The following is a 23,299-nucleotide window of genomic DNA, read 5'->3' on the forward strand; positions in this document are numbered from 1 at the left end:
GTGATAGAACCGTCTGCTTCTATAACTTTATTTAGTCTATTTGGCATACTTTGAATTATATTAGATATCATATTTGGATCAAGATCTTCCCAGCACTCTAAGATTGTATCCCACAATTGATCTGAATTTTATGGCATAAAATTTCTTTTATATATTTTTTTAACAATTATGCCCCAAATGTTTTCAATTGGATTTATATCTGGACTGTGCGAAGGCCATGGCAATACTTCCAGGTTTTGCGTTTGAAACCAATTCCTTACGGCATGGGCAGTGTGGACTGAACAATTATCTTGTTGATATATAAAAGTATTATTAGGATACAATTGCTCAATTGAAGGGAGCATTACGTGTTCCAAAACGGTAATGTAATTGTCGGCAGCAAATCTTCCCTCTAATCGCCAACAAACACCAGGTCCATGTATACTAATCCAACCCCATACATTTACAGAAAAACGTCCAGATTTATTATGAGAGTGAATATATCGTTCTTCAAACCTAGTATTGGCTGGACGATAAACACGGATTTGACCGTTATAGGTCGACTGAAAAGTCTTTTCATCAGTAAAAATGACGTTGTTCCAAAATTGTGGGTTGCGGTAAATATAGTTTAGTGCAAATATTACTCTTGCTTGCCGATGTTCAACAGTTACTAATGGTTTTTAGCAGCCATTTTAAAAAATCTGTCTTTATGCGCGAGTAGAGGGCCTTGCAAAATCTTGCCCACATAAAATTATGTTCTTGCGCCGCCACTGAGGACATGATAAATATGCTAATTCATTCTTCTAATAGGGTCAGGTTGAAAGCTTAAAATGTAATTGTGGAAATCATCTTTACAGACCATACAATATGTAGCAGACTATGTAGTAGGATATGTCTAGTAATGCAGACTAAATGCAAGGAAATAGATAATGCCACAATAACTCATGAAGTGAATAGGATATGAAATATATGGGTAAGTAGTTTTTGGAAGTAGAAACGACTGTATTGTACAAAGTCAGTCATCAATATAATACTGTGTAAGGATTAAATGGGGTTGTTTAAAGGACGAGAAGAAACAGGAAAAGTGAGTTTAATAGATTAATAAACATAATACACACTAAAACTAGCTTAATGTTTAATCTAGAATTTATTCAACAAAACAAATCTTTTCTTCTACCACTTTTTGGATACATCTTGATAGTCCCCATCTGGGCTATTGTAATTTTCTATAGGTGGTGTTTCGACTGGTCCTTGGCTTGTAAAAGGCATCAAATGAAAATCAAACTGAAACAAATAATGATGGAATTTTGTTATTATGTATAATATCATTATAAATATACATAAATAATAATGTCCACATATATATGGGTGTTGTTATGCAAAAAAGAGTCAACCAACTTAGGACTGATTTTGAGATAAATAGCTTCAGAGTCTATAATCTGTTGCAAATCACATATTTTATTATAGTATACCTATGATTATTATATAATTATTATTTCTTAGTTAAAAAAAATGTTAGATGAATTATTTTTGCTTTTTGGGTTCAATTTTTTTTAAAAACACAGTAACCCACATACTAATCATAAAACATGTTTTATTCATACAAAATGTAGGACAAAATATTTGATGATAGGTAATTAAAAATTTTAATATTATTTAAAAGTGTTTCAAATAATTTTAATCCTCTTCACCAATGCCTAAGTCCACATTTTCTACTACAAAACCATCAGTATCATCAAACAAGTCACTCTGTTCAGCTGTTCTTAAGAAATTATAAAATGGTTTTGAGATCTTGTGGTACTAACTTTAATATTTCTTTGAGATCTTTAATTTTTTCTTTGAATAGTGGTTTACCCGTTGGCCATAACTGCCGATCCAACTCCATATCTTTGTACGATTTCTGCAGTCAACCTTTTTTTTCTTTTTTCTACATCTACTATCTATACGTTTTCTTCTGCTGTGTCTGGTTTCATGTAGAGCAAGAAAGGCTCACTTTTTAAAACTCTGATTTAATGAGTCTTGAGACAATTTACTTTTTCTTTCTCTGAATCACCTTTGCTGTTTGTGATACATTCCAATAGTTTGTCAATTGAAACCATTTCTCCTCTTTCTATTTTGTTAACAACAACTTTCTCTCCTACATTCTTTCATAACATTAATGTAGTCTACATCCGTCAATAAGTTCTGTTGGATTTTTAAAGAGCTCTCAACATCCCCAAATTCCGAATCATTGGGCAGAAAGGTAGGTCCTGGTAATAAGAATCGTAAAGTGATAGAATCAACAGGTGGATGGTTATGCAATGTGTGTATCATTAAAAGTAATAGATTATTACTGTGATTTTGACCACCTCAACAGTCCGACTCCAGAACCAAGTTTTTAACAGGTGGATCTTTTAAGTATTTTGTTAAACAGCATCCCACCTTGTGGATTCCTCTCCCAGCTTCATGTTGAAGTCAAACATTACAAACCCCCTTAACCTTAAACCCCCCAAACATTAAAAACCCCCTTTCCTGTGCTACCAACATGGATGCCAAGGTTGTACAAATTCAACTGCTGTTTGTAATATATTATCCCAGTCAGCAACTTTGGAAGAGGATAGGTTTTTTGCAGATCAATGTTAAAGTTTCTAATTCAGGATTCTCTTTTGCAGATTTGAGATCTTTTCTCATTTTTTAAATTAAACTTTCTGCCTTTGTTTAATTGAAATGTTGTAATTTTAGATTATCTGCCGCTTCACCTATAAGGGCTATATTTTTTTGTGATTGGAATCTGTCACACTTCATACAGGTGTCCTTTTAGGTTTATGGAAACGCAGATTAAATTCAGAATAGAAACATTTTTTGTAAGTGGAAAAGCTAAACTGGGTTATCACCGTCTTCTATACTATTCTCATACAAATTGTACATTTTGTGTAAGTTCAGATTAGCATCAAGATAATGCGATTATGTATCAAGACTACAGTAATGTGACAAATACGTAGGAAGAGCTTAATATGCTTGATGACTTTCGTTATTCTTTCATCAGACAGTTTATTTAATACTTCACTTTTTGATCCTTGTAAGTCTTATTAACCAAATAATAGAAGATAATGACGATTCTCCAATCTGCTGTTTAGCTGTTATTTAATTTAATTTATTTAATATACGGGACAACCCCATTAAATGTTACAATTTACAATATACAAAATAGTGGCTAAATACACAGTATTTTAAGATAACAAAACTATATACACATACACATGTACAGGTTGTTTAACAAAGAGAAGAATTTATTCAGTGTGTGGCGTACAAAACCGAATCTATATAAAAAAATTACAAATTGTACCAAATATAAATCAGACGTACACCCGGAAAGAAAAGTACTATACGGTGACAGTCTGGGAATGGCTCGCGGCTAGACAAAACAGTGGAGATGGTCGTGCGGTCCACAAAACAAAAAAATCCGAAGTTATATCAGGGGCGCCAGGTAAATTGGCCCACAGCCTTCCCTACGTTGCTATTCAATAAACCACCAACTTACCAATAGGTTTACTACTAAAATACTAAGTAACAGTATACAACCTGAATAAATAAAAAAAAAAAATGAAATTGTCAGATTAGAATTTAGTCAATTTTAATAAATAGATTCCCAAGATAGTTGAAAATAAATACATACATATTACATATTACAATATTATTTAACTTTACCATAGGCTTAATAAAAAAATAATATAAAAATGCGGCTTCTGCTTGCCTAACAAAAATTCATAAGTTATTTCTATTTAACAGAACAAAATGAAAGGTAGGACGTATCAAAAGTACCGGACGCTAAGGGGTGTGCGGTTCAATACCAACCAAAAAAAATAATTAACGCAAATAGGACACCACGTGAGCTCAAGTGCGTGCGCAGAAAATAATATAAAAAAAATAAATCTCAAATATATAACCCCCCCTTAGACGCAGTTTACAAAATTAAAATAGGTATGTGTAAATATTGAATTAATAAAATAAACCGCAAATTATCTTTAAAAAAAAATCTGTAAAGTATTTGTAAATATGAAAATAAAAACTAACAGCAAATAATCTTTAAAAAAAACTATTGTATTCCGCAAACCAAATTAGACGGTGCTTAAATCTTCCGTTGAAAATTAATTATCGATCCATACCTCGAATTTTCATATACTTCACCGCGTGGAATTCCAGTTATAGTTCAGCGTGTCTTCAATCCAAAATCCCATACGATTGCCGATGTACATAGACTTGTGTGACAATGTTGAAAAGTTGAAAATTACAGCCAGATGGAAAAATACGAAGAAGAAGAAGCAGAAAAAAACAAACAAACCAACCAACCCTGAAGCAAGAAAACATTAATTACCATCTGTGTCTAAAATAATTATTTGGAAATAAATATATTGATTTTAACACTTTGTTTATCTGCCTTTTGGCGATAATGGAGCAATACAAAAAAAAACTTGTCTCCGAACTTGAATGTATGAAAACTGATAAAAATGTGAATAGCTTTTTAGAGATGGGATAAAAAAATAACTACAACTTTTTAATTAATTAAAAACGAAATGTTCTAACACTCACCCTTCTTAGCCAGATTAGGGGTTTGAAATATCCCAAATTGGACCGAAGCGTAGCCGGCTATTTGGACTCGTGATTAAGGCTAATTTCTTGATCTAAATACGACTCCCGGTATTCACGTGTACTGTAGATCCGCTTTTTTTAGCGAAATTGTGGATATTCCAAAAAAAACCCTTCCACGAAGGCAGCAAATCCCCTTGAATATCCACACGGTTCGGACTAGTCCAGATCCCACATGGAACAGCAGCAAAAGCAAAAAAACAAAATGCCGTTTTTAATCTAGCCCAACCTTTCAGTAACACCGTCAAATCTGGAATCACTTTCTTTCCGTCGTCTTTCCGAACACTTGACAACTTGACACACGGAGGTCACCGAATAATACCGAGATTCAAAAATTTCAATTTTATGATCCCAATTCTTCCAAGATAACTCTAGAAAGAACGATCTAAATTAGTTTCTTCACAAAAAAGAGGACGTGTTCCCTTAACTTCAGCACAATTTGCCAGACATTACCCCTATTTAAAAATTACTAATTTTATTTTCGCCACCTTGCTTATAATATATTATAGGCAACCGCTCTTACACGTCCTGAATTATTTAAATTTTGATAAAATAGAGGTGGGACTTTCTACTTTAAATTTGGAACGTAACAACACCTCCCTTTCCCAGAGGAAAATTTACGAGGAAAAACTAGACGAAGAAAATTTTCCCTCGCGCTAGCGACGCACTACCTAAACTCCGAGCGAAGTCCACAACACAATCATCATCCACACCGTCTTCACCGTGCGCAAGTACTTGGACAACGAAAGACATACCAATCTCAAACCACACGCACAAAGCAACAACTTACTTACAACACTTACTCCACTTCCACACAACAGTCATCTCTCATCGTATGAGATCAAGTAGAATAGTTTCAAATTCCAACGTCAATCTGACAACACTGATTAGGTCGGTTACTGGATGTTGCCCTTATTCGCGACCTCCCAGCTCTGGGGCATCGCTAGTACTTCACTATACCTCGCATAACATGAGTCCATAAGAAACTCTCCACCATTCCACTCTTACTGATACTGCGAGGAACATCTACCGAAACAGTAGTGTAATTCCAATTGTTCATTAAAATAAAAATGAGATAGGTCTTTCAGAATTTAAATCCGTATACAACGAAATTTAGTGAATCATCCAAAACTAAGCTATTATCCAACAAGATTCACCAAAACATAATTATGTGGCTTCGAAAAAATCCCAATTAAATAGAATGGCTTACTAACATCAAAACAAATCCCAACGCCATATCATCGAAGACAACATATTTCTGACCAAACCTAAGTGACATTCAATTCCATAAATCAAAAGAAATTAAGGCTACCGCAACCCTACGACTTCGTATTGGCTACCTAACACAAAAAAAAACGAATCGGTTGACCATCCAAATACATCCTAAGAACAGATCATAGCCAACACTCAGTCATCCTTCACGGACACAACAAAAAAAATAAATACAACCAATTTCAAAAGACTAACTAAATTTACTTAGACTAGACAAAACTTTTGCTAGTCCGTTCTACTCCGACCTAAATCCTATCGGGATCACCAGTCGGGTTACTAATCCTTAAATCCTTAATATTCCAAATACCTTGATCCTTGCCATTTTCATCCTCTAAACTATATGTCCAGGGGGAAACTTTCTTCTTCACGAAGTAGGGTCCTATCCATCTAGGAGCTAACTTTTTCGTGAAATATTTAGCGGCATCTGACAACACAAAATTTCTCCGCCATACTGACTGATGGGGCTGAAATTCCTCTGGACGTCTCCGTAGATTATAGGTCTTCTCACACTTAGCCGAAGCTTTATCTAAACGTTTTCTAACATCAACAAATAATTCCTGGAGTCCACGCGATCGATTATATCCCATTTTAGCTACTTCGTCCTCCGGGTCTCCGAGTTTGTCCTTTCGGGAAAAATCTCGTCCATCCACTACCATCTTCCGACCGAAATTTATGAAGTAGGGATCTTGACCAGTCGACTCGTGGTATGCAGTGCGCGTAGCACATGCTAGTTTGGCCAAATTTTCATCCCACTTCTTATGGTTGTCAGCTATATAAGTTGCCATCATTGTTTTAAGGGTTCGGTTATAGCGTTCAGATGGATTGCACTGTGGATGATACAACGCATTATAACGAACTGAGACACCATAGGTTTCCATCATTTTCTTGAAAATACCCGAAGTATACTGGACACCATTATCACATAGTAACAGACGTGGAACTCCAAATACGAGGAAAACTTCTTCTTCTATTTTCTTAACGACATGCACGGCTTTTGAGGATCGCAACGGAAATACCAAAGAAAATTTACTAAACACATCCATTACCACTAAGATAAACTTATAGCCTTGAGTTGATCTTGGGAAAGGTCCCATAAGATCGGTTGCTACTATCTCCCATGGTTGAGTAGCTTTAGGTTGAGGAGTCATAAAGCCTTTGGGCTTACCTTGTTCCACCTTATGCATGGCACACAGTGAGCAACGTCCAACGTAACGAGACACATCACTCCGCAGTTTCGGCCAAAAATACTTCTCGTTAATACGCTTATAAGTTTTCAGGATCCCCATATGACCTGCTAAAGGACTATCATGACACAACTTCAGCACTTCCAATCGTTGACCCTTAGGAACGACTTCCTTCCAATTGTCCACTTCCTCGACCAAAAATCCATGACTGGGACGGATGTATTTATAAAGTTTGCCACCAGACATTCTCCACTGAGGATACTTCAAGGGATTAGACTCGATTTTTCTACAAAGTTTATCATACCAACTATCACCACTAGGAAGCGGTACAACCTCTTCAACCATATCAAGCACGGGAACTGACCGAGATAACAAATCGGGGACAACATGTTCTTTTCCTTTCCGATGCACAATCTTAAAGTCATATTGTTGCAATCTTACCGCCCATCGAGCTAATCTTCCAGTAGGATCCTTCAAATTTTGAAGCCATACGAGGGATGCGTGATCAGTCACGACCGTAAACGGAACACCCTCCAAATAAGGACGCAGTTTTTCGACTGCCCATAACACAGCTAAACATTCCCGTTCCGTCGTGGAAAAATTCCTTTCTTGACGCGTTAGTGATCTGCTCAGGAAACTAATTACTTCGTCACCATCCGGGCCTGGCTGCAATAACACGGCGCCCACTCCATATCCTGAGGCATCACATTGGACAACAAAAGGCAAATTGTAGTCAGGACAATTAAGTATCGGAGCAGAAACTAGACATTCTTTTATTTTCTGAAAAGATTCTTCACAACTCGGGGTCCAATTGAATTTTCTTCCTTTCTTCAATATCGCTGTAATTGGAGCTAGTAGTGTCGCAAAGGAAGGAATAAATCTTCGATACCAGGAAAATGTGCCTATGATGCTACGAACTTCCTTGACGGATGTGGGTGTTGGGATACGTAGCATAGCCTTGACCTTATCACCATCAACATGTAGTCCATTCCTATCAACCACATGACCCAAATACTTTAGTTCCGGTCTACAAAATTGACATTTATCCCAGCTAACGGTTAACTTAGCTTCTCTCAAGCGTCTAAAGACTTCCTCTAAGATCCTTACATGTTCTTCAATAGACTTTGTCACGATGACCACGTCATCCAAGTAAGTAAAAACATAGGGTTCCAACTCCGGACCGAGGACACGATCTATCAACCTCTGCCATGTAGCCGGGGCATTATGTAATCCAAAAGGCATTCTGCAAAACTGAAAAAGACCTCGACCAGGAACCGTAAAAGCAGTATAAGGCCTGGAAGCCTTAGCAACAGGTACCTGCCAATACGCCGACTTAATGTCTATGGTGGAAAGATAATGCGCGTTCTTTAATTTATTTAAAATATTAGAGATGTACGGTAATGGGTAGCCATCCCTCTCTGTTGCGGCATTAAGCTTTCGATAGTCTACGCAGAACCTCCATTTTGGTTCTTCACCTTCTGGAACCTTTTTCTTCACCAAGAGAATCGGGGACGACCAAGCACTATTCGATCGCTCCACTACTCCTTTCGCCAACATATCTTCTAGCTCTTTATCAATATGGCTTTGGATTACTGGGGATACAGGATAGTAACGTTGTTTTATGGGTGCAGATTTACAAACAATCACATGCTCAGTGACATCAGTACAACCAAGAGAAGTGCCCATTAGTTCACGACTTCTATTAATAACTTCCTCCAATTGCGACTTCTCTGCATCGGTCAAAATAGTTTGACCTCGGAGATGATCCACTGAACCTACCATTGCTGGAGCGTCCGAAAAATACCATTCGTTATGCCTCAAATCTGGAACGATACCCATAACACGCCAAAAATCAGATCCTAAAATCAGAATGTGCGGTACGTCCAAAATAACTAATACTGGCAAGACACGCAAGCGATCCCTAACCATGAAAGGTACTAAACATTCCCCCAACGATTCACACATCTGACCATTCGCCACTCTACAAACGATCTTCTTCGAAGTATCCAACTCTAAACCCAAGTTTTGTAAAAATTTCCAACCAGTTCTTCCTACAATGGTCTTTGAAGCACCAGAATCCAATAATCCCAAAATTTCCTTTCCTAAGACTTTAACTTTCAAATATGGACGTTCATCTCCTTCGGAATGATGTAAAATAAAGTCTAAAATAGGACGTAGGTTGGTCGAGTCAACGTCGGCAACACCTCTTCGACCAGTTAGGTGCGCTTCCTTCCGTTTCCCGAATTACACGAAGGACAAGTTCTGACTGTAAACCCTTCTTTCTTACACTTAAAACAGTGAACAGCCTCCTTCTTCATTAGACACCCTACTGCCTTATGGCCTGACTGATTACAACGATAACAGATTAAAGTCCTAAACTTTCCTCTAGCGGACTCCGATTCGGATGAAGCAACAGGACCCTCACTAACACTACTACAACTTTCAGCATCCACACTGATATAAGCTAGGTCCTTTTCCAAAGTATTCATTTTCCTACTATTCGGTTCAACATAGTTCCTAATACAATCACGTCTTTCCTCCATACTGCGACATAGAACACGAAGCTCCTCCAAGGTAGCTGGCAAAGGATCACGTAATCTATCTTGATAGAACGGATGCAAATTCCTAATAACTATAGACAATTTAACTTCCTCTGGAACATGACAACGCAAGCGATTAAAGTAACTATTCATTATTGCCAAGTAAACTCCAATAGTCTCAGACGAATGCTGAGTTCTCCTCCGAAGCTCTTCAAAAAGCGCTTCCCCATGGTGAGCTGACAGGTACTCCCTACGAAACTCTTCAACTAATTCAGCCCAACTCCCTACACGTAGACGAACATCTTTATAAAACTGATAGGCTTTATCCGAAAATAAATCTATACCTGATTCCAAAAGTATACTATCTGGTACATGACGAGCGAGACTCAATTCATTCACCATCTCAAAAAATGCAGAAATAGACATACCCCTAGCAGAACCTGAAAACTTTTCTATTCCCCATTTATGAGGAAGTATCATCCCAGAAGAAAAACTAGAGACAGACCCTGAAAAAACATTATTACCAGCTTGTGACATCGCTCCAGGAGAAGAAGCATGAACTTGTCCTACCCCTGCCTGAAAAGACTGATTTAAAACCGAAATCACATCGAGCGCTACTGGTACCGAACCAGATCCGATTGGATGCTGCTTATCATGTAAATCCTGTGACAACTTCAAAATCTCAGCAAGAAAGTCTGACTTAACAACCTGGGCTGCGTCTGCATCATCACCTGTTGGCATTACCATAAGATCAATTCTCCCCAAGACATGGTTAATCTGTGTCCGCAATCTCAAGGACTCAGCACAAGTAGGAGTTCCGGCAAACTTTCCAACAGCCGTATTCAGCTCCGCAAGTTTAGTCTCGATTGCAGTTTTATCCTGTGAAAAGGTGAATGGGTGCTCAGGATATCTAAAGCTTTCATTTGCTGCCTCACGACTAAGTGCATCAGACAGACTAGACCTCATAGACTCAACAGTGCCAGTAGACACTCCACGAATTTTGAGTTCATATTCCAGTTCCTCTTTCCTTAAGTAGTTGGGTACAAGTTTTCGCACCATCTTGCCAAAGTTCAAAATTTAAAAAAATGTATCAACCGAAAGGAGCAAATATTCAAACAAAATCAAGATATAAGTAAAAATATTAACACACAGGTACAGTTTACTTTATTAATGGGAGCAAACCAAAAGCAAAATAAAAGTAATAGTCGCTTTATTCAATCTATAAAATTTCACCAAAGATTTTCAAAATTTCATTGTTTCAGAACAAATTACAAGTCACAACATAATCTCAAAAAAAGATTTTACATTCCCTAACATAACTAAGTTAAACCACAATGTAGAATTTCGAAGTCCAACTTCTCAAAAAAATAAATTTGAACTCCAACTGAAATAGAAATATTTCAAAGTCCTAATATATCCATAATTCTTCTAAGTTCCACAACACCACTTCAAAGTATCTTCTTTTAAGTTCCATTTTTGGCTTCTTCCAACTTCACGTCACACAAAAAAAACTAGTAAGCACTTCTTGGCATACACTTCCACTAAACACGAAGTTCTAAGACTACTACTAAGTGCAAAACCAGTGGTAAAGTAAATAAATCAAAGTTAGTCAATTAAAGCCCAAACACGTTAGGTTAACTAATTAAAAGGAATCTACACAAGGGGTTGACAAAAAAAAGGTTAATTAATTAAGGGCCCCACGTTGGGCGCCAAAATATGTGGCGTACAAAACCGAATCTATATAAAAAAATTACAAATTGTACCAAATATAAATCAGACGTACACCCGGAAAGAAAAGTACTATACGGTGACAGTCTGGGAATGGCTCGCGGCTAGACAAAACAGTGGAGATGGTCGTGCGGTCCACAAAACAAAAAAATCCGAAGTTATATCAGGGGCGCCAGGTAAATTGGCCCACAGCCTTCCCTACGTTGCTATTCAATAAACCACCAACTTACCAATAGGTTTACTACTAAAATACTAAGTAACAGTATACAACCTGAATAAATAAAAAAAAAAAATGAAATTGTCAGATTAGAATTTAGTCAATTTTAATAAATAGATTCCCAAGATAGTTGAAAATAAATACATACATATTACATATTACAATATTATTTAACTTTACCATAGGCTTAATAAAAAAATAATATAAAAATGCGGCTTCTGCTTGCCTAACAAAAATTCATAAGTTATTTCTATTTAACAGAACAAAATGAAAGGTAGGACGTATCAAAAGTACCGGACGCTAAGGGGTGTGCGGTTCAATACCAACCAAAAAAAATAATTAACGCAAATAGGACACCACGTGAGCTCAAGTGCGTGCGCAGAAAATAATATAAAAAAAATAAATCTCAAATATATAACCCCCCCTTAGACGCAGTTTACAAAATTAAAATAGGTATGTGTAAATATTGAATTAATAAAATAAACCGCAAATTATCTTTAAAAAAAAATCTGTAAAGTATTTGTAAATATGAAAATAAAAACTAACAGCAAATAATCTTTAAAAAAAACTATTGTATTCCGCAAACCAAATTAGACGGTGCTTAAATCTTCCGTTGAAAATTAATTATCGATCCATACCTCGAATTTTCATATACTTCACCGCGTGGAATTCCAGTTATAGTTCAGCGTGTCTTCAATCCAAAATCCCATACGATTGCCGATGTACATAGACTTGTGTGACAATGTTGAAAAGTTGAAAATTACAGCCAGATGGAAAAATACGAAGAAGAAGAAGCAGAAAAAAACAAACAAACCAACCAACCCTGAAGCAAGAAAACATTAATTACCATCTGTGTCTAAAATAATTATTTGGAAATAAATATATTGATTTTAACACTTTGTTTATCTGCCTTTTGGCGATAATGGAGCAATACAAAAAAAAACTTGTCTCCGAACTTGAATGTATGAAAACTGATAAAAATGTGAATAGCTTTTTAGAGATGGGATAAAAAAATAACTACAACTTTTTAATTAATTAAAAACGAAATGTTCTAACACTCACCCTTCTTAGCCAGATTAGGGGTTTGAAATATCCCAAATTGGACCGAAGCGTAGCCGGCTATTTGGACTCGTGATTAAGGCTAATTTCTTGATCTAAATACGACTCCCGGTATTCACGTGTACTGTAGATCCGCTTTTTTTAGCGAAATTGTGGATATTCCAAAAAAAACCCTTCCACGAAGGCAGCAAATCCCCTTGAATATCCACACGGTTCGGACTAGTCCAGATCCCACATGGAACAGCAGCAAAAGCAAAAAAACAAAATGCCGTTTTTAATCTAGCCCAACCTTTCAGTAACACCGTCAAATCTGGAATCACTTTCTTTCCGTCGTCTTTCCGAACACTTGACAACTTGACACACGGAGGTCACCGAATAATACCGAGATTCAAAAATTTCAATTTTATGATCCCAATTCTTCCAAGATAACTCTAGAAAGAACGATCTAAATTAGTTTCTTCACAAAAAAGAGGACGTGTTCCCTTAACTTCAGCACAATTTGCCAGACATTACCCCTATTTAAAAATTACTAATTTTATTTTCGCCACCTTGCTTATAATATATTATAGGCAACCGCTCTTACACGTCCTGAATTATTTAAATTTTGATAAAATAGAGGTGGGACTTTCTACTTTAAATTTGGAACGTAACAAGTGGGCTATTAGCACAATAGGTTGTTCTGCAAAATGGAACATTTAAAGTACACAGATGATGCAAACTGTGGTAATATGGTACTGTAATATCAATCTGACTCACAAGAAAGGGACAATCAATTCTACCATTTAGAATTTAAAAATCAAAGTTAAACCAAACAGATCCCTTCTCACACTTAAAACAGGCAAGCTCATAGACCTCTCCATGATAGTGTAGTCATGGTCTGCTATTCTAACCCCACTTTAAAAGCCACAAACCCGTAGGAATTTATAAAGGAATCAGAATGTATCGAGAAATAAGGAGACCATATGGCTGAACAGTACTCCAGCAGAGACCTGACCAAAGAACAATAGACCATTCTTGTGGCTGAAATGAAGAACAAACTGAAATTTCTAGTAACAAAGCCCAGCATCTCTGGCCCCTAATTGATATAGAATTATGTAATATGAAAGACAAAAGTTGATTTGTCATCAAAAATTACATCCAAATTTGTTACTGTAGATGTGTATTTTAGATAGATGGTTATCAATAAAGTAATTTGACTGAAACCTAGTAGTTTTCCTAGAGAAACTTATAAAATTGCATTTGTTGATATTTAAATATAGCTTATTTTTTTGGCACCACTCTGAAAAACAATTTAAGTCCTCCTGGAGTAGTTCCTGATCTGAAATACTTTTAATAATTCTCCAAAATTTGAAATCATCAGCAAATTTCGCACAGCTGCTATACAAAAAACATGTAACTATATCATTCACGAAAATATTAAATAGGAAAGGAGAACTATGGCCTCCATTTGGAACTCCAGATGTGACCACAATTTCCATAGAAAAATAACCTATTTAATTTTTGAATATGACCAGTGAAAGAGCTTGTCCACCATGAAACAAAGTTTGAGTCAAACCCATTCAAAATCAACTTAGTATATAGTATTTCCTGATCAACACAATCAAACCTTGGTGACAACTGTGTAAATTGAATCAGTCTGCTTCCTGCTTTCAATGTTGTTTAGAATATCAAGTTGACAGGTTAATAGATTAGTCAAGTTTATTTATTTATTTATTTCAACGGTAGAACCATTTACAATAAAATGCAACAAATAGTAAAAAGTAAAGATCAGTACAATAAACATCAAAACAATAACAAAGAAACAATTAAAGCAGTAAAAATTTGTACATTAAAACAGTATATCAAATCACAAAAGTTAAAAAAAATATCACATTTCTAGATTAAAAATTAGATTCCTAAGTTGCCTTTTGAAAACATTAATGTTTGGACAGATTAGATCCAATAGAAGGTCATTACAAGAGCTGAGCATTCTTGACAAGGGAAAATGACGAGCATAATCAGTCCTATGAAAAGGAATATAAAAGAATGCAGTGTGTCGAGTTCTATGTACTGTGTTTAAGTGTACATTGGCTAATAACGGGGGACAATTAATAACATGGTTAAGAATTTTAAACAAAAATAACATATCAGCTCTCAACCTGCGGTTCTTCAATGTAGCAATGTTAAATTATTATAGAATAATCTATGAAATAATTTTCAGAATTTCTTATATGGATATGTGCTTTAAAAGCTAAAGATCTTAGAAATTTCCTCTAAACACGCTCCAATCCATCAATGTAGACTTGATGAAATGGGGACCAAATAACAGAGTAATATTTAAGACCTGAGCATACCAGAGAGCAATACAATAATTTGAATAAAATAGGTGAGAGATCATGACTGTTACAATAAATAAAACCAGGATTACGAAATCCTGTTTCCTTAATTTTAAGAAAATGGCTTCTAAATGTCAATGCACAATCCAATAAGACACCCAAATCTCTAATCTCAGTAACTGAATCCAAGAGTACATCATTAAGAACAAATCTATTAGCTAGTAGATTATTTATACGACCAAATGAAACATTTAGTTGGATTTAAGATTAAACCATTTTGTTTTGATCATAAACAATATATTATTTACATCATTTTGCAAGAGATCTCTATCCGATTTATCATATATACAACGAAATAACTTAAGATCATCAGCAAATAGCAGGAAGTGTGAGTTTTTGATAGCCTTACCAATATCTTTAATGAACAAGTTAAAAAACAAAGGACCACAATGAGACCCTTGTGGTACACCAGAATAACAATGGAATTCTTGTGAAATATAATTGTTAATATGAACTTGCTGTGTATGTCCTATCAGAAAACTTTTAATCCAATTAACAATGGGGTCACCAAAGCCAGATGCTTGTGGACCAAAAGATTATGATTAACCTGGTCAAAGGCCTTTGAGAAATCAGTGTAAATGCTGTCGACCTGAATTTTATTCTCAAATGCACCTAACAAATATTGTTGGTAATTGACAAGGTTTGTTACTGTTGACTTCCTGTTAGAAAATCCATGTTGTTCATCAATAATTAAGTTGATTTGTTTTTAGAGAAACCATGTTTCTCCTAACATATAAGACCCTAACATCCAAGAAATTTGCTTGCTAACTAGACAATTACATAATTTTGGTATTGCAGATTGAATACAGATACTGAAATAGTTTTCAATGTTATTGTTTTGTCCGGTTTTAAAAATTGGAACAACATAGCTTTTTTTCCAAATGTTAGTAAAAGTTGGAGATGACAAAGAAGTTAAATAAATAGTAGATACAATAGCAATACAATTGTGCACACACATTTTTTTCACAACATGTTAGGAATACCATCAGGACCATTTGTAAGCTTATTTGGAAGAGCCACAATTTCCTTAAAGATTTTTAGTTTTGAAATTTTTGTGCACTTAATGTTATTACATACTAATATTCATAACTTCACTTTCAAGATGGTACCAAGTGTTTTGATTGTCATTATAGACAGATTGAAAAAAGACCTTAAACAAATTTGCCATCTCATGACTGTCCATAGCAGTTTGATTGCTATAAAACATTGAGCTGGGTAGACTATGGTTAAACCGATTATCATAACAGATAACTAAAGGTCTATTACATTCTAAACACAACTGAGAAATTTTTAGACAATTGTCAATAGATTGCTCTGTCTTGTAAGCCAAATACGCCCGTTTTTTAGCTATAGTTAATTTGAAGTATGAAGAAAACCATTTGGGAAAAGTAGAAGTGTGGTAATTTTTCCACATCAGTCCAATGTGGGTTGATACAGGATGTTAACTGTTTATTGCAAAATAAACTTGAAATACAGTACATCTAATTTACAAACCGTTGCACGTCATCGGCGTCATAGCCCGTGACGTCACATGATACCAACGAAATATTTAGGCGGTAGGTGTGTTCTTTTTTAGAATCACTTTGCCGAGTACACTGGCATTACAGCCACTAGACATATTTTATTATATATGCGTAGAACTAGTGTGTTTTATTTCAAAAATGTCACGTAAGAATTTAAATAGTCGTTGTACAGAGAATAATAATAATTATGTGACCTATTTGATTTAAAATGGATTCAGGATTTTTTTGTACTTTGGCAACTATGTCAACTTAGATCTCTGACGTAGATAATGACGTGCAACGGTTTGTAAATTAGATGGACTGTAGCTTACTATGTGTTGAGTGACTTTTAGACTGAATTGATGGTTAAACATTTTTTGTGTAATTGCAGGTTGAATATTCACATATTGTGGGTTAAAATTTCACAGATTGTGTGTTCAAATTTCACAGATTGTGGGTTAAAATTTCACTTGTATCACTCTTTTAAATACTGATGTAACTCAAACCATTTTTGCATAATTTAAATAACAATATAAACTAGCATGTGACTAGAATAACTCAATTTTTAATGTTTAATGTTTTATTTAAAAAATTACATTTTTAAATAACATTTGATGTTTTGATTTCCACTCCAGAAATTGTTAAAAAAAAAGATTATTTTAAAAAAATATGGAAAAATGTATAACTAACAAGTTTCTAAAAACTTGACTAAAAATATACCTATTAAAAATTTATTATACATTTTCCTGTAATTTTTTAAAATAATCTTTTTTAAAAAACAATTTTCAGAGTATAAATCAAAATATCAAATGTTATTAAAAAAATGTAATTTTCATTAAAATCAATTGTGGTTTAACTCCATATAAACATAATATTTAACTCAAAAGCCATCTTCAGTGAGCTTAAGAATTAGAAATAAGCATTTCTACTATTCCATGAAGGTTAAGGGAGTTTGACAGCTTGCATCTGTCTATGAAAATATCAAAAGAACAATAGACGATTGGAAACAATAAATCGCATAAGGAAAAGTGTAAAATGTCAATTCATGGAAAATGTGTTTAGAATAAAGGCTGGAAAATTTTACGCTGCCTGTAGTCCGTCACACCACGTTAATTTTGATGAGTGTTTCAAATTGGTTTAAGCAGGGTTTCCTTTTGAGGCATACACAGATCTTGTCCTGTCTAATTGAACTGTCCTGTTGAATTCTCAAATCCAAACTGAGTTGTTCAATTTGTATAATTTACTGTAGTGTTACTATGTAAAAAAATGTGGCAGGTGTAGCTCACTCCATGTTCTACAGCCCAGGTTCTATTACTCCATTATTAGAAAATGAGGAGATATAATTTCAATGAAACAATAGTATAATATAATCAATGATCACAGAAAAAGAATGAGATGGCAGCAATATTCCACAGAATCAACAAAATTTAAGACTCTAGTAGAATATACAATAATAAAGCATATTTTTAAGTAAGTAATAATCACAGTTACAGGGGATTACTATCTTTTTTTCTAAGGTGATCCTTTCAGAATCTCAATCTTAAAAATTTAGTATTCATCTTCCAACATAATATAAACAAGATACTGATATTTATAATATTTACTAAACTTCTTATTTATTTCAGTAATAATTCTTCGTTTTGTTTTCTTTTTAATATTTTCTTTTATATACCACTAAATGTATACTTATAGTAAAAAAGTTTTGCAGCTCACAAAATGATCCTTGTAGAAGTCATGGGGATGAGCAGCATGGCAACAAAATGGAAAGAAAAGTAAAAAAAGGCAATATGGCTATACACATTATAAAAAGCATCTACAAGTAATTTTTAGTAAGAAATTCTTACTTGCATAGCTTCTTGGTAAAGTTCTTCGGATTCTTTTCTAAGTTCATCTAGTGCCCTTTGCTGGGAATATGCCATTCTATCTAACATTTGCATATCTCTTAAATGCTCTTCTCTTTTGTGATGACACCATTTCTTCTGCAATAGTGCTCTACCCTCCAAAATTTCAGTAGAAAGAGCTGCAAGATTTCTTTTACGGGACCTAAAATTTTTTTGCTTTAAGGTAAAAGTATACAAAACATGTAAAATACATTAACATAAAATACATGCCAACATTTATATTATGATGTTAAATACTCACTGTATGGTATCCAAAACTTCAAATGGTGGTTGACATTCTTCTATGGGCTTTAATTTACGTGCATTCTTTTCCAATTTTCTGATCTGCTTCTCTAGTTTTCTTTTTTTTCTTTCTTCCCTAGCTTTAACAACTGCGGGATCAAGTCTCTTTTTCTTTTTCAAAGGTTCAGCACTATAATCCAAAATATATATTAGATTGCTATCATTTGTAATGTTAATAAGAACAAACAGAATTACTGTTACTTTAATATGCTCACCAAATACAATATAGTAAATAATTTTTGTTGGCAAAATTAAATATTCTTGTTTTAGAGAAGCATCAAGCAAAATCTCATGTTTTAGAGAAAATAGAATAATGTCAAATTTGTTTATGTTACTTATCTTAAAAATACGAATAGTCTACAGCCTACGAAAGAACTTTATAATAACTAAACTATGTTGTAATACTTACAGCAAAACTGGAGTGAATTTAAAAGCTAATGGTTTATTTGTACAGATTGTTCTTGCCAGAGTTGGGGCTTTAAGACTTAACCTTAAATTTAGAAATTTAGTTGCAAATATTTTTACTTGTAGAAACAATTTACCTGGAGAAATTTGATAATATTGCATTCATGGTCATTCTTAAATTTTCCTATAAATATTTTATTCCTTTTAACTTAATCTTAATAACAACCTAAAAAATACACAAATTTTGTGACATTGCTTTGACAAATCTTTTTGGGCGCGTTCAGCAGGCGGAGCTGCTCCACAACTGTTGAGTAAATGTCTGCAAAATGAAACCGCTACCGCTCCGCTACTTCCGGAGCGGCCTGTCAAATTTGGTAGCGTAAAAATGTATCGCTACCTCCATCCAACATGTTGAGAGAAATGTCATTCATGACATTTCTGTACTAAAATTGAGGGTTAGGTGTTTGTTTGTTTTGTTTTTACGTTTTTACTTCCAGCCATATATTACTTTATTATATGGACATATCCATTGAATTTATTTAACTTGTTTAGAGGTATTTCTTGATTGGATTTCTAATTCCTTTCCAGCTGTTTCCTAATAACAAAAAGGTGATCCATTATTTATCTTTACAATTTAATGACTGTTTGGTTCCATTCCTTCATGTTTTGTTCATACTTTCTTTTCACTTCATATATTAGCTATTAAAAATGTTTACGTCGAAATTGGTCATTACTTATAGTTAATGTTATCTAAAAAGAAAACTCTGAAAACTTTTGTTTTCTACATCTCTATAACTTTTATTATAATTTCTTCCCACTACAGCTATTTCAGCATTTTGTCTTTCTCAATTGACAAACAAATGTCTGCTTTACACTTTATAGTCTCTGAACAAATATAGGAGGGGAAAGCTGTATGTCTCAAATTGGTCATTCAGAATTATATCTGTATATTTTAATACATCTCACTGCCATGAGAAGCATAATGTGATACACGGGTAATACGATTTTACAGCCGCGAGAATCAAATATCGAATACACACGCATTTGTAATGCTCACACATCACAAATTATGAAAGCTCTGAGAAGCAATTGTGGTCTCTCATATCAAAGTATCATTAATGCAGTTTAAACGTAGACGGCTGTAAGCAACAGAAACTATATTTGGCCTCTGAAATATGTGAACCAATGTTTGATTCTCACAGCCTGAAAAGTGGGTTACTGATAAAAACTACTTAAGTCAACTATTATATATTTATTTTTTAACGAAAACTATTATTTAAATACATTGTTATTTTAATAAGAAATTAACAAAAACTTTATATATTAAAAAAATATTGTTTTCATTACACTATTTAGTTTCTCTTGTTTTTTTTTAACTCATTTTCACAGTATAAAGAATTGCACAGAGTACACAGTGAAATCAACAAACACCTACGGGCTACAGTTGGAAATAAATAATATTCATTTAGAGCAAAATTGTATTTTTCTGTAAAATGGCCTATATTGTGGAAATGGACATATAATTGTAATAAACGATATTACATTGATAAACACGGTCGCATGAATCATATGGACTTGTTTTTGTGTGAATCGGCATGTGATGCACACTGCTGTAATATACGATATCAGTCAACAAGGCTGCGTGAATCATATAGTGATTCTCACCTCTAACTAACACAAATTAAGGTTTTTTTTTTAAAGAAATGTGTAGATATATACTTAGATTTTAATTTTGTGTGTATATAGAGTTAAAAAGATATACAGCCAGAAGGGTCCTTTTTTTTCACTATGGTGCAGTGTGAGGGTTCATAAATTTCTTAATATAAGGATTTGAAATTGTTCACTAAATGAATTATTATGATATAAAAGGTGAAGTGTGCATATAGACTCTGTTTTTTGTTGTTGAAAGCTCTTTTGTGTTCTGGTATACATTTGTTTAAGGTTCTACCAGTTTAACAGATGTAATATTGTATGTTGGGTTTTTGATTAAGTTTGTTATACCCCACTGTATAAATGTTTTTTTATGTTGGCTCTGGTGCTTATTATATTTGCTTAAGTAATTGTTTGTTCTGAAAGCTGGTGTTATTCCTCTCTGTTTCTGGTTTTTTAGTTCTGTTGTTATCATGCCTATAGATGTAATTATTGTTTCAATTCGTTGATGGTTTTATTACTTACATATCAAAGTCTTTCTTTCAGGCACTATATAGCTTTCCTTATTTAGATGATAATTGTGTGTAATGTTTAATCTAATTGTCAACTATCTAATATGTTGTTTCCAAGTAAGTGAAAATTTACTATATATTTACTGACGATTTAAAATGCTTTAAAATAAACAAATGTCAGGCCAAAGTCTGCAAAAGGATATTGATTGCCTCTAAGTGGAGCACACAAAATGGTATTTGGATGGGTCAAAATGTCATAGTTTTCATTTGCACCTTCCTCATCCCCCAATAATATTCGAATATAGTAAACACAATTTAACCATATATTCTACTTTTGAAACCAAGGATCTAGGTGTGAACCTTGACTCTAACTATAAATCACACATTTCCACAACAATACAGAAATCTATGAAGCTACTTGGATTTGTGAAGAGAACCATCAAAGATTTTTCTTACATCTCTGCTATTTGATCTCCTTCTCCATGGTTAGATCCCTTTTCATTTACTGGTCTACAGTTTTGTCCCCCTATTACATTGCATCTAAACTGAAACTTAAGACTGTCCAATTTTCTGTCATGCCATTGTATGGATGCATGTATACTGTGAATATGTTGCATTAGAATGTATACTGAACTTCTCTTGAGGTATATAGAAATCAAAGAGACTTAATAGTTCTATTTAAAATTATCAACAGCCTGTGCACCTGCTTCAAACTTCTCTCCAAAATATTTGTTTATTATTCTCCAATATTGCAACTAGGTATGTGCAGACTTTTTATATTCTTTTCACAGATTCAATTACTCTTATAACAGCTTTACTCCCAGAACTCTTCTATTAGCTAACTCTTCAAAGAAGCTCCAAATTTTTAATCTATCAGTTTTCCCCTTCAAAAGTGATAATCCTGATCCAACTTTGTAATACTTTCGACTTCAGCTTTTGTATTGTGTTTAGTGTTACATTATCTGCATGCATTAGATAACTTAATACCATTATACCTTGTGACTTTTTCTGAATTGATTTGTTATCTTATTTTGTGACTGTATATGTTATTTTTTTTTGTAATCATACTATTCATATATTCTTCTTCCAAATCAGTTTATTGTATTAACTACATTTATAGCACTGTAAATAAAACTTGTAAAATGTTGTAAATAAAATGATATATTTTTAGTAGCTTTTGTTTTATTAAAATTAATTATTTTACAGAGGAAAGTGTGTTTATAAGCCAAATAAGAAAAGTTTGTAAATATAACATAAATATTAATGAACCAAAATATATACAAGTATCATCATTCTATTTGCCTTTTCGCCACATTAATAGATGTTCCACTTTTTTTCTAAAGGAATTGTAGGGTATTGAATTGAAATGGGTATAACTCCTAAATTTCCTAGTTGCTGAGTAATTACCTAAAATATTTATATGTAGTTTTCAAAGAACTAATAATCTTTACTAAAACCTACTTCATCACATTCCCTACTCATGCGAAAATGCTTTACAAAAAGATCTCCCATATATTATTGGTGAATGGTTTCCTCATAAAAATTTTGATTAGGAGGCACTTGAGCTCTCTCAACATTATTTAGCTCTAATTCTTCATTTTGTGTCAACTGATCCACAACATTTCCAATTAGCTGGATATTATTTTCCTCGTCCGCAAGTTCTTCCACTAATACTCTAATTATGTCATTCCTTTCTATATTCCTATTATATGAATGTGACGTAAAGTTAAATAATATTTAAAAGTCAAGCTAAATTGGTAATCTACTGACAAACGTAAACAAAGAACAAAAATATTTAATTTTTAAAATGACAAATTATTTGACATTGACAGATAAGGTAGCGGTAGCGGAATCCAGCAGGTTTTGACTTATGACATTTGGTCCAGCGCTAACCGATGGATTCGGAAGTAGCGGAGCGGTAGCTGCTCCGTCTGCTGAACGCGCCCTTTGTAGTCCTCTTTTTTTCTTGTTTATGTGTTTATGCCACCAAAAACCAAAGATCCTACTTTCACGTCATGTGGCAAATGATATTATGTTCGGGAATAAATTTGCTTATTCTTTTTAATA

At 33.9% G+C, this 23,299-nt stretch overlaps 1 protein-coding gene across 1 annotated transcript; it reads right to left on the bottom strand.

The window, feature by feature from the left end:
- Window positions 1-668: 668 nt before the first annotated feature.
- Window positions 669-19,495, bottom strand: mRpL40 (mitochondrial ribosomal protein L40). The gene is made up of 5 exons (XM_072540216.1): window positions 19,208-19,495; window positions 19,075-19,155; window positions 18,625-18,795; window positions 18,327-18,525; window positions 669-1,263 (listed from the first exon to the last, which is right to left on the bottom strand). Exons 1-5 carry the CDS (start codon window positions 19,240-19,242, stop codon window positions 1,153-1,155), a joined length of 597 nt encoding a protein of 198 aa, XP_072396317.1. The 5' UTR covers window positions 19,243-19,495; the 3' UTR covers window positions 669-1,152.
- Window positions 19,496-23,299: the final 3,804 nt, after the last annotated feature.

Source organism: Diabrotica undecimpunctata, chromosome 8, assembly GCF_040954645.1.
Source record: "Diabrotica undecimpunctata isolate CICGRU chromosome 8, icDiaUnde3, whole genome shotgun sequence".
NCBI lineage: Eukaryota > Metazoa > Arthropoda > Insecta > Coleoptera > Chrysomelidae > Diabrotica > Diabrotica undecimpunctata.